Below are 13,331 nucleotides of genomic sequence, written 5' to 3'. Positions count from 1 at the left end.
ATCTTGCGATTATAAGACTGTATACCTTGTGTACTCAAAGAATGATTACAGAGCACATAACGCCTGCAAGCCCAACTTTGTTCACACAATGCCCTCTGTGTGACGGCAAAAAAAGCAATTCACATGCTTTTCAGTTGTGGCTCATGATTTGACCATGGCTCAGTGTTGGGCCATGTGGGGTGCTCATGAACATTTGTTGCTCTTTCAAATAGTTTTAGATCCACCTGTACAGGTTGCCTCCAAGTCCAAAACTGGCCAAGGCTGCTAGAATGGCATGGTGGAAAACAGAAGCCTTGATGTCGAAGAGAACAGCGATCGGGGTGCGCCCAGCATGTAGTTTTCTTCAAGTGATGTGACGAAGGCAATGACATTGTCAATTGCAGATCTCTGGTGACGAAACCCGTTCATTTCTTGGGGGTACTCATTGCAGCTTTTGAGAAACCAAGTTATGCGCTTATGGATTATACGCTCCATAAGTTTACCACTGCGCATGTGCTACCTGCTCCTTTGCAGCTGCTTTTTTGTGGGCACCACCACGAGGCATAGACTCAGGTGCCTGTCTGATTCATTTCATTCAAAGAATATAAAATGTAGGCTCATGCTACCATCTTTTATTTGCCTGAGGAGTAGTGTTGTGCCTGACTGTTATGTCAACAGCTAAGCTCTAATTTCGATGGAGGCTAAATTCTAGAGGCCTGTGTACTGCGCGATGCCAGTGCACGTTAAAGAACACCAGGTGTTCGAAATTTGCGGAGCCCTTCACTACAGTGTACCTCGCAGCCCGAATCGCTTTGGTAAGTTAAATCCATAGAGTTAATATGCAGGGTGTTCCACCTAAGATTTCGCACAGTCTTTAAAAATAGGCATTTTGAGTTAGAACGCTTTTTTCGGCGTTGCATTGCCAAGAGGGAAGGACGACAATGAGCGTGCAGTGCCTCGGTAAGGAGCGCTCGCGCTAGGCCAGCTGCCAAGGCTGACAAAGGACGATTTTGCTCGGCGTTGAAAACCGTCGGATAAGACCTTACGCACTACTAGCACCAATAAACCGTCGTACGTACAAATTAAGCCGGCTTTAAAATTCAAAGCCTGCAAGAAAACAATCAGCCAAGTGCGATATCGAAACCAAGAGCCAACAGTCCAGTTTCGGTTTTTCTTTCGCTTGCGCTGGAAGATCACAACTGTAATAACTGACGGCCAGTTTGCGACTGAAACTTTGCAGCGCCGTAAGATATAGTTAATTTAGGTTGTCTACATGGTCCCCATAATGTTTATTCGTATTTAAAATGTGCATACGCCAACCATGCAGGTAAGATGTATGATAGCGCAAGCTGCATCGCGGGCGGCATCAACAATTACACATTTTTTGTGCGTTGCCAGTTGCGCCAGTTCCTCAATTTGTTGCATATTCCTTTTGTGTGTGTTGTCAGTCTGTGAGAAGAAGAAGCTTTGCAGGAAGAAAATCTGTGCCATTTTTGTATGGTGAAGAAGAAGAAGAAGAATAAAATCTGTGCGCATACAGAGCAAGGATAACTTCATTGCGACCCTGTGAACATCACTTTTGAAGCGTGCGCCTGTGAAGACATGGTCCGTCTTTGTGCGCGCGTGTTCTAATGTCACCGCGCAGTCAAGAAAGATTCGGGATTGCGTGTTAGCGCCTTATGTAACCTGAAAGCCGCAGGAGTGTATAACTACAATACCAGCCAAATGTGCTCAAGTGAAACCTGCCGGAGTTATTCCTATAAGCCTGCTATTTCAAGACTGGCATCGGCGGGTAAGTAAACGCAACAGGCTGCATGGTTGTAACTGACGTTAACCTGTCTAAATTCATTACGTGTGTGTCTTCTGCCGTGACCGTGTCACTCACTCGGTCGCCAGTGAGGTTTCCGCGCTTAATTTTTTTTGTAGCTGTCTTTAGCAAAGACATCACGTTCGTGGAGGTCGATGTCTGCGTTCTTCTGTGTCCGTAATCACGTCGAAAATGCTGGTTAGTTCTTTCGGTGGTATGCAAAAAAAGTGTTCAGGTGCACTGTGGTAACTTGTACAAACAGGTGAACCATATCTCAATGGCGTTACCTGTAGCCAGCAGCCTGCGCCGAAAACTGGTACAAACAGCCACTGCTTACTGCATCTCCCCAGGCTTTTTTTTTTTTTTTGTATCTACAGGTCTTCCCCCTTTGCATGCTGGTATGGCATGCAAGTATTAAATGCTTTTTCTGCGTCCCAATAGCCGCTACACAGGAATGAAAATTGCATGCTACCGTAGCATTGCACTAAATGGTCCGCTCTAAAATACAGGGCTGCCTGCATTATTGAACAATGCTGGTGTCTTTTGTCGTTTTTTTTTGTGCTTGGCTTGTTTTCTGCATTCTCTGTTTTGCAGGCACTGGAGGAGCACCAGTAGCCAGGGGAAGAACATTCCAGGGGAACTGCTGCCAACTTATGCTGACTCATAGCTTGATGCTCCTGTCCTGTAAAACAATGTATTGAGCAACGTGTTTTTGTACCATGCACCAAGAAATTCCCCATTTCTATCTGGGCGGTGTTAAGTGTCACGTTGCCTAGTAGATTATAGTGGTTAATGGTTTTATTTGTTTTGTACTGTGGGACATGGTTTATTGGTTATGTGCTGAGGGACGTGTCTTTGTACCACACACCAATAGATCTCCCCTAGATAAATGGATAACTGTTGCCGTCTTCTCTTCATCAGGCCTGTGGCGAGTGCCCCCTTGCCTAGTAGGTTAAAGTGGTCAAATGTTTTATTTTTCTACTGCCCCTCTCTCATTTGTATGCTTTGGGTCCTGTTCTGTTTATTTGTTCCCATTGAAGGCTACTTTGTGTATTCTATGCTGCATTCCTTTTGGTTTCTGTGATGTGTTGTGCAATTTTTTTATTCTGATCTTTCTTTTAGTCTGATGGCTCATTTGCTATTGTGTGCTTTTCTAAGAGTTCCTTGCTTGTTATGCTCTAGCTCCTCCAGGTTCACACAATGTCCTGCCTTTCTTACTTGTGGTAAGGCCTCTTTTTCTAGCCATCATTTTATTTATTTCGTATCTGCTTTGTTGCCTGCTTTTCGGCATAATATTTGTGCTTGGAAGTTTCAGATGACACGATTGTATAAATGTAAGGCAGGAGTTTGGATATTCAGCTTGATATTTGCAACTGAAGCATTCTTATCTTGGTTGAGCAAATCTTATAGTTTTTCATGCACGTTTCTTACTTCCCAGATTGAAAATACTCTATTAGCCATCACAGTGGCGCAGTGGTTATGGCGCTCAGCTGCTGACCCGAAAAACGCGGGATCAATATCGGCCGCGGCAGTCGCATTTTGATGGAGGCAGAATGCAAGAGGCCTGTGTACTGTGCAATGTCCATGCATGTTAAAGATCTGTAGGTTTTCGGAATTTCGGCGTCTCTCATAGCCTTAGTCGCTTTTGGTCGATAAACCCCATAAACAAACAAACCATTTTTAAGTTTAATGCAGATAAGTGCTATCTTTGCTCTTTTTATGCCCAAATTTTTCAGACTTAGGTAGTCTTGGCCGTTTTGAGATCGAGATGTGTTGCATAGCAGCCTTCTTCAAGGTTTTTCTGAGGCTGTTGTAAGGCCGTTTGCTTTGTTGATGCATTCACTTACGGCCATAGTCAACTGTTCAGCCTAAAAGTATCGTACTCAATGCAGTGGGCATGGGGATGTCCTCTGCTGATAACTTCATTATTATCAGTCTTGTCAGCGCTATGTGACTAATTAGGGGGTGGACATTTATGCTACCGTTGCTTAGAGCTGTGATGGCTTGTCAAAAGATACAATGTGTGCAATTTCAGTGCTATAGGGTTCAATGTCCGGTGTCGCAGAAAAGTCGGTGTCATTGGCCATGAGCGAAATATCCACAGAAAATCCCTACGGAAGCAACCTAGGTGGGCCACGCAGGTCGCTTGACTTTGTGACTTCATCACAATCTGCCAGCCATTGCAGCTAACACTTATATTAATGGTTAGTCGTGAGGTTCCTCGGGAAGAGAAACCTGGGTAGCTCTCCCAGGAGTGGCATGAGGACGCCCTGGGACCTATGAATGGAATGTAGAAAACTCAGTTTCACATTGGCATTTATTCACTAACGCTGACGTGTCATGCCCTTAAATTGGAGCTCAAATAGCTGTTGTGTCCTAGATCGTTCTCAAAAACGAGTCATAATAAGTTAAACCTTGTAATGCAGAGCAGTGCCACTACCTGCACTCGTCATGTCTAGCAGTGCCTCCATGACTGACCCATGCTGGAAGACAACGTTGCGGCAAAAAATTGAAGAGGGCAATTAATGCCAGTGATTGTACACTCACTGATTTTAGGGTATGTAACATCCAGCTTAGCTACATTGTCCATCGATTTCATTCACTTATCACTTCCTTGAGAGCAATGACGTTGAAATAAAATAGCACCTGCAAAGCAAATAAACGGTTTGCTTCTTAACAGAGATGACTCCAGCGCGGTGTTGTGTCTGCAGTTGGACATTGATTCTACATTCACTAGCACACAGCCAGATGCTATGTGATCAGGTAGAAGGAGAGTAGCATTTCATTTAAAATGTTGATTTTTTTTTTTTTGCAGCACTGCCTTGGCCATCTTATGTCTGTCACGGATCCCAGGAGAACACTCGGGCTGAAAGAATGGACAAGGCAGCAGGTGTACCCACACAGACGCACATTTAATACACCCTATGCGACACAAAGACTAGCTGACAAAAATAACACAAAGACTACCAATACACATGACCCAGGAACACCCAGTCTACTAGCGTTCGGCATTCGTGCTCACAGTTCGGTGCTGAGGAAGCGTTATAGGTCAAGTCAGTGGCATCTAGGTAGCATGCGTCGAGGTGGCTTTCGAAGTGCTCTGGCTGGCGTCGCTGACAGCGTCGTTGCCTGCGTCATACGAGCTCTCGGTCCAGGTGCCCGTGGAGGTGATGCTGGCGATGTTGGCGTTGGAGCATCCCTGGCCATAGCAGGTGGTTGCGTCAGCCGTTGACTCCCCGGAACGGGCTCAGGAATGGCAGGAAGTCTACAGTGCGCCGCCGTAGAACTCGTGATCACCGGAGCAATAGCCGGCGTTGCTCTCTTCCAGCCGAGGAGTTCCTGTACCGCCAGAACCTCCGCTTCTCTGTTCTTCCCGCCCGTGCCACGCCATCCCTCGCGCTTTTATAGCCTTGCCGTTAGTACACGTCATCCTTGTCGTCGTCGTCTTCTCTTCTCCACCAATCATCTCTTCCCATCTCGCCAAATACTTCATCTTCTTTATTCTTGGCTTAATACATGTCATGCTTATTGTCATCCTCATCGTCTTCTCCAAACTTCTTTAGTTAGTACTTTTATTTCAACTTCCTTTTATATGTGACAGTGCCGCAGGCCAGAGTTACCACCTTTAGTTACCACAAACGGCCCCTCTATGCTGTGATGTAACTATATCCGTAACAACGTGGGAACTCCGTGGATGCTCATATATGGAACGACCAAAGACAACATAGTCAACAGTGCTGCAAATGCATGCACATTATGGAAACGAGGACTAGAGGAAGCAGAATCAAGAAACGTGTACTACATCGAAAATTTGAGGATAGAAACAAATTCGTCCCCACCTACCTTATACCTTTAGTCAGGGACAGGACCTAACGGGAAATGTTCCCGCAAACTCGTGCGACGTGCGTGCAATGAATTCCCGAAGCTGAAGAGAGAGAGCTGTCTCCCCCACACCTGCGACTGTCACGCCATCTGTTGGCGCTAGGGTCGATACAATGCAGGTGACCGCCCTTGTTAGGGTAACTGGGGAGGACGACATCGCAGGCAGCAAATCCAAGGGGACGAAGCGGGCCAAGTCCCCACAGTGGGGACAATGCGCTGTCTAGTTTACTTTTTGATCTCTGCACTTCCTGGTATGATTGACTGTATACTATCGAATGTCAATCTGAATTTGTCTTGGAGATCGCATCTACAACGATAACCTTGCTTTGGAATGCATGATGCCAATTGTTCTGATAAAATAGGCAACTGCTGCAATGTGGCTGATCTGCAGTTAAGGGTGCACTCTCCTGGCTCGTGGCATTCGCTCGAGGCAGTGCATCTGGGTTTTACTTTAGCCAGGAGCCCGCATCTAAAATCACATCAGCGTTCCCTAGTTGCATCACACCACCAGTCTCCTATGTACGGGAGTCATCTATGTGCTGCCATGGTTTCATGGCAAGATGAAATGTATTCCTGCATTTTAAAGGCTGCTTCTCAGGCACTGAGGGGACACGGTGCCCCTCGATCACATGTTCCCTGTGTACAAGTGGCTACTATTAAACTCTGCATCATATAATGGAGGCTTTCCCTTGTGCTTGTTCTGCTTTTCTGGGTGTCATTTTGCAGGCAAATCAAGCGTATAAGCTGGAGAAGAAATACCAATTGCTGGCTAAACAACCTGTATGGACAGCTGCTACCAAACTATGCTGATAATGTCGTCAGGCTCATATCCTTTCAAACTTTGTGTCTGGTGCTCTGAATTTCTATGTGCCAGGTTAGGGTCACCAGAATCCTTCTCGTTGATTTGTGACAAGAACACAGTGCGTTTCGATTTGGCAGCACCTCTACTTGGTCTCAAGAGCATTTTGGAGCTTAGGCTTATGACATTTTATGGCATTTCTGTTCTGTTCATTGCTTTCGCTGAAATGAGAGTTTTTTCCAGCCGAGATTATATCGCCAAGATTATCAAATGACAACCATTGCTAAAGACACCAGAACTGACATTGCATTTCAGCTGGTAGAAAACTGCAGTTTCAAATATTTCTACTCGCAGTTAACACCGCATTGCCAGTTGCACTTCTTTTTTCTTGTCCATATCCTTTCACATTTTGTGCCTAGAGTAGAAAAACTACAGAAAGTGTTGTCAGATGTGGTTTTTGTGCATTCTCGCTACTGCTTTGTTCATTGCCGTCTACACAAGCGCCAGTGCTTCTGGCACTTGTGTTCATTTTAAAGTGACATTCCTTTGCTCTCTGTTACTTTGCAGGCCATTACTGATAAGCCAATGCGTACAAGGCTCCAGAGGAAGAAACCTTCAATACCACGCCTGCCAGCCTTTCAAGACTCCATTGCTTCATGCTCATAACCTGTAAAATTGCATGTGCAGTGATCTCAGTGCATTCTATCTCTCTGGAACTAAGAGGATCTCTGAAACTGAAGTGATGGTCATTGTGAAAGATGATGTGCAAGATCATATGAAAAAGAAAAAATGTAATTACCATGGACAATGTGCGGTGTCTCTGATAAGTGCGCAAATTGATTATTTCATTTATACCACATTCTTTCGCATTTTTCACTTAAAGCAGAAACATCAATGATGAATATTGCATTCGTTGAAATAATTTGCCTTTTGGTGCATGTGTGATTGACATATCAATCTTTATTTTGATTCTTGTGCTGTATAGCTGGAGATATTTTTGAATGCTTGCTTATTTCATTCAATGTGATTCCACCACATTGCACTCTTGCTTTGTCTGCTAGTTGGGGCTTTATGAAAACTGGGGCTATGTAGAACCCCTCATGCCAGTATTGTGTGATGAGTTCTGCATGGTATCGTATTTGTCGCCGTTCACTGGTTTATGGGCATTTTTATGGTTTTGCTGAAGAGTATGCTATGATTCCTTGTGGTTCGTCACAGGTGACTGACCTCACTACGTCATGTGTGAAGCATTCCGGACTCTGTCCAAACTATGTTTGTTGCTGTGTGCATTTAGCCTGCATTCTGACATCTGCCATTCTGTTTTGAGGCTCTTTTAAGGGCAGGCAATGTTTGGCTGTATGGGGTGGATCGTGAAAATGTTTATTTTATTTTTCTAATACCGAATGCTGTTCTGCTCGTTTGTAATTCTTCATGTATGGACTTTGATTCATGATCACTGTATGGACCTTGAATTATCATTCAGGAGGTGATTCTATTATTATGTTGTGAAGCCATTTTAGAAAATTTGCCTGTCCAATGTTCCTCTATAGCTCTGTGCTCTATTGACCCTGTTGACCCTATGCTGTGCTGGCCTATTGATGCTTTGCTCTTTCTCCTGTTGCCCAAGGCTATCCAAGATTTACCAGACTTACTTGTCTAAGATCCACACTGTTCTTTTTTCCTTTTTGGTTTTGCCGGAGTGAGTTCCTGACATGTGTCACGACTTCATGCCTCACAAAATGCCTGTAAAACAGATTTAGTGTTGCTGTGATTCTGCTCGGAATTACACGATAGGTGATGACGAGTTATACTTTTATTCTTTATTTCTCACTGCATTCACTCTCCCTGCATCAGTGGCATAGTCATTGGAATGTGCACCGTGCATGTAGGATTTGCAGGGTTGTAATCTCAGTACTAGCACTGGGTACCCACCAGTGATGCAATACGCAAGTTTTCCTACTCGCTTTTGCTGGATGCACTTCTTGGAAATGGGCCTTTAATCCCAACCTGTGTCGAAGAAAGTTCCTTGAGCCATGGCCCTCTTTAGCCAAAGCTGCGCTTTCACTATCTAATTTATTGTGATCATCAGCTTTCACTCTCGTTACTGTCAGATGAGCTCACCTCATCAGCATATTTCTAGAGACATTTTTTTTTTTCCATGCAATCCATGGTGTTAGAAGAGCCTGTCACCTTAAATGTCTTTCAGAGTAGTGCATAGCAAAGCTCAGTCATGACAGTTTCTTCTTTGGGACGTTGCCTCAGTTGCTTTGGGACATTAAACCCCATAAACCAGACCAAACCAGTTTCTTCTTTCTTTTCCTTCAATTTTTCGTCCCATATTTTAGGTGTGGGCCTTGCATGAGTAAATATGTCATGCTCTAACTGCACTCAACATGCAGTAGCATGCAGTTTCAGATGGGCTTCTACTGATTTGGTTAATGGCACTCTTGGAGGTGTTGCAGGGGAAACACCGTGTTGGACATGTTGGCCACACTCGTGGGCAGCTGTAAGCTTGGCTGCAAGCAAGCCTCCTGTCAATTTTTTACCAGCTGCCATGCTCTGAAAGTTTTTCTCCTGTGTGCGTTATGAAGGGTGTAAGAGGTCTACAAAAAAAGAAAGAAATCCTGTACCAATGTGTTTTGTGTGTAAGCATAACTGACACTCGTTAGTTCTTAAGCCTGCATAGGCAGACTTGTACAGTCCTTCCCATGAAGCCAGTTACTGTGCAAGCGAACAGGTCTATGAAATGGCTGTTGGTTTGCTTGCAACAGCTTTCTGATTTTTTATGGTAACTGTGAATTTTTTATGAGCATGATTATAGTTCCCATCTGCGTTCAGATTTTAAACTGAATTTACACAGCCTAGCAGAACTATTGTTTGAGATTGTATTCCATTTTCACCGTCTCATCCACATAGCACCATGTGAGTTGTTGTACATGTAATCCTGTGTCTTATGGATATAACCTGTCTTTCACATGCAGGCTTGACCACCAGAGGCCGCAAATACGGTGGATTTTCTGGACAAAACTCATCAGGTTAGAATCTGCAGGTTTCCTCCGTAATGCGTTCCTGAAGGGTGCCTTTCAAAGAGGAGTATGAAGGATACAGAAGCTTCACTTCATAGAACTGTGGGGATATTTATGATGATATTTGCCTTCGATATTCTGGAAAGTTGTTTTCCATAATATGTTAACTGTTGTCCAGAACTGTCAGCTCTATGAGTTCTATGCATTGATGTAAGGACTTGTAAAGGGGTCCAAGGCCTCATCAGGTTTTTAGCCTTTTGCTTCCTCTTATACCCTGTCTAAGGAGCAAATAAAGGAAAAAAAATGGCAGTATGCTGTGCACTAAACATAGCTAACTGCCATTTGTTTAATTATTAGGCCCACTTGCGAGGGCTTAGGACAGTGTTTGTCATGATGCCAGTAATGCAAGTGCTTTAGATTTCAAAGGCTACCCTATTTCGTTGGGAAGGATGACATTTTTTGCAGCTGAAATGTTTTCAGCTGCTTGCAGAATTCATTCTAGGGATATCATTCCTCAGGCCTGAATTCTCCTTAATGAATAAAACTTTTCATAAACATCCACAGCTGTTGTCGAATATGTCCTCCACATTGATCTTTATTTCCCTAGCTCCAAGTGAGCTTTGCAATGTTGGTTCATGCCTTTGAGTGGAAGTATTCTGCCTTTATAACACAGGTTCAGTCGTCACACCGAGTGACCATGGTGTACCTCCTGTGCAAGATTCAGCTGGTCAAAGGCACCTTGTGAGCCACTGCATGGAATCTGCTGCTTCGGGCAGTGGTAACTACAGGGGAAAACCTGCAGAAAAGAAGCCGTACGAATGCACCCACTGCGGCAAGAAATTCAAAAGGAGATGCCATCTCAACGTGCATCTCCGTCTCCATACTGGTGACCGCCCATACCATTGTGACTACTGTGGGATCAGCTTCACAGATAGGTCCAATCTTAAGGCACATCAGCGCACTCACACTGGTGAACGTCCTTACCATTGTGACCACTGTGGTAGCAACTTTGCACAAAAGTTCACCCTAGAGCAACACCAGCGCACACACACAGGCGAGCGTCCTTACCGTTGTGACTATTGTGATAGAAGCTTTGCACAGAGAAGCAGCCTGGTGGTGCACATCCGTACCCACACGGGTGAAAAGCCGTATCAGTGCCAGCTGTGCCCCATGGCCTTTGTAGTACGTTCAGATCTTGCAAGGCATGTTAGATCCCATAAGGGCGAAAAGCCCTTCCAGTGTAACTTGTGCCAAAAGACATACTCTCGGGGGCAAAATTTAAAACTCCACAAAAAGGCAATTCACAAAGAATAGCAGTGGTTTGTGATGCCCATAGTCAATATGTTTTCTTAGCTGCCTTTTTATATGCAAGGTAAGGAGATACTAGCTGAATGCCCTTTGAGAGATGTTGGTGCCATCCCTCATCATAATTTACATTTTAAGTTTTGTTCACTTTTACGGAGTTTTCAGATAAATACATTTATAGTTGCCGTAGACTACACAGGCACGCGCTCTAAGAATTTCCTGAACACGGAAAGTAAGCCTGGTATGTTCGTAAACTTACATGAATGGAAACAAAATCAGTCATATGTGGATGGCATCACTTCTTGTTGGAGAGAGACTTTTAACAACTCTGTACCCAATATTAGAGAGAGATTTAGCATACCGGAGATGTAATAGCATAGATGTATGCTGTTTTACTGCAAATTGAATGCGTGCACATAGTGGTATGGTTGCAATCAGGCAGGGTCACTGCGCATCGAAGCCGGCATTCAGTAAACCAGTCTATGCTACTACAGCTCTGGTACGCTAAATCTCTCTATTGTTTGTGCCATTTGTCTGCCTGCCTCAGTGAAGAGAGTCACGGGGTAAAACATGCACAACTATTCTTTTTATTCATGCAGTCTCAGTGGGTGTATTTTTGTAACAGTCATTATAAATTCACTCATTAATATCATTGAGCCTATTTCTGTTTGTATGACAACACAGGAATTTTCACTTTTGTGTTAATCTTTGTGTGTGTTTATTCCAGCAGTGTTAGTAGCAGGAATGAGTGGGGAAAACCAGGTGTCTCACCTCATATTGATGTGTCTTGCATTAGTGTGCATGCTTTATAACAGTTTTCTCTTCTCTGGTATGAAAGCCAACAAAAAGAGCTCACAAACATCAACATCACCTTTTCTCAGAGTGCTATCACAGCTGGATATAAGTGGCATAATATTTGTGGAGCATTATGCCCACACCATTTTTAATCTGTTTTCACTGTCAGGATATCAGCGGTGTGTGACCATTTCATTTTGTGCTAGCTTCTTTGTTCTGTTGGTGTTTTTTGAAAAAGTCTTATTTTTTTACATAAGGTGTCCTTGATAACACGCTACAGGGGTCATGGGTGCTGAAACAAAAAATACTGTGATTAGTGCCTGCGAGAAACATTGTAATCTTGTAGTGTATTGTAACGCACGTAATTTGGGTCATTTTTGGTTTGGTTTGGTTTATGGGGTTTAACGTCCCAAAGTAACTGAGGCTATGAGAGACGCCGTAGTGGAGGGCTCCGGAAAATTCGACCACCTGGGGTTCTTTAACGTGCACTGAAATCGCACAGTACACGGGCCTCGAATTTTTCCTCCAAAGAAATTCAACCGCCGCGGCCGGGATCGAACCCGCGTCTTTCGGGCCAGCAGCCGAGCACCATAGCCACTGAGCCACCGTGGCGGCATTTTTGTGAAATTGCTTAGTGCACATAAGTATTTTATTCTAGTTTCCATTACACATTGTTGAATACATTGCGCTGTTTGTAAGGTGTTCGTGATAACTAGTTGCAAGGGTCGTGGCTGCTGAAACAAAGCTTAATTGGTGCCCATGAAAAACATTGTTATTTTTTGTAGTGTATTGTAAAGTTCATAATTTAGGTTGTGTGAAATTGCACATGAGTATTTTATTACTGTTGCCATTACAAAATGGTGAATACCTTCTGAATGTTTGTAAAACTTACTTGACATGTAGTGCATTAAATTCATAAGTAGTGGAGTTCTTTGGTTAGCCTACCTCTTTAAATAGCTGATGTTTCCTTTTTTTTTAGTGTTATGCTTCGACCGTCCACAGACATCATTGTGCCTTGCTTCCAGAAAATAATTTTTATCATCATTTGCTTCAGCACTTGGTTCTGGTCCTCACAGCAAGGCTGTCCTGTCTGATGGCCTTGCATTTTCTGTGACACAACAATGGGTAGTAGTTTTTTCGGTTGCTTTGGAGAAAACTTTAAACCTCTCTTTTTCTCTGCCACTGTTCATTTACATGCCGTTACATACATCCATTCTGATAAGAAACATTAAGCAACCTTTTCGGTGAATTCAAATTAAATAGCCGCCGCTTTTCTTTGTTGCACGTTGTGAAGTCCTTTCCATTTTTTGCACTCGCATTCTTTGAAGCTCAAGCAAAGTTAACCCTTATAAGCATCGCATCCTATGTGTGGTACACCGCTCTTTTTTGGGCATCAACTCAAAGTTTATTCTGTAAAAGTTTGCATCTGCTAATGTAGATTCAAGAGGCTCTAAACTCTGTCTATGCAAGGATCGCATTGGGTTCGTTGAGTTTTTTGCGTTGTATGCATTCTGCAAGATCGCACTGTCTTCTCTGGAGGCCAGTTTTGAAGTTCAGCCCCATTGACTACATTGTAATTCTGCAAGAAAAACGCAATATTTTTGCATTGTCATAAGGGAACCACCATGCGTGATGAGAAATGCGATTTTATTGTTGATGTAAAATGCTTGAAGGTTTAGCACACTTAACAAGTGGCGGGGGCTCAGTGGTTATGGTGCTTGTCTGCTGACCCAGAAGA

The 13,331-nt window shown here is 43.7% G+C and overlaps 1 protein-coding gene across 2 annotated transcripts; it reads left to right on the top strand.

The window, feature by feature from the left end:
• The first annotated feature begins 6,097 nt into the window (after nt 1-6,097).
• LOC149329303 (uncharacterized) lies at nt 6,098-12,020 on the top strand. 2 transcript variants are annotated; one of them, XM_089561928.1, is made up of 3 exons: nt 6,098-7,136; nt 9,449-9,502; nt 10,167-12,020. In XM_089561928.1, the coding sequence occupies exons 1-3, from the start codon at nt 7,124-7,126 to the stop codon at nt 10,805-10,807; spliced, it is 708 nt and encodes a 235-aa protein (XP_089418054.1). In that variant the 5' UTR covers nt 6,098-7,123; the 3' UTR covers nt 10,808-12,020. The 2 variants fall into 2 exon arrangements, with proteins under 2 accessions (XP_089418054.1, XP_089418053.1); XM_089561927.1 differs by having other exon boundaries at nt 6,098-7,258.
• Nucleotides 12,021-13,331: the final 1,311 nt, after the last annotated feature.

Source organism: Amblyomma mixtum, chromosome 9 (genome assembly GCF_055824585.1).
Source record: "Amblyomma mixtum isolate Tamu chromosome 9, ASM5582458v1, whole genome shotgun sequence".
NCBI lineage: Eukaryota > Metazoa > Arthropoda > Arachnida > Ixodida > Ixodidae > Amblyomma > Amblyomma mixtum.
This window is presented reverse-complemented; position numbering and strand designations above follow the sequence as displayed.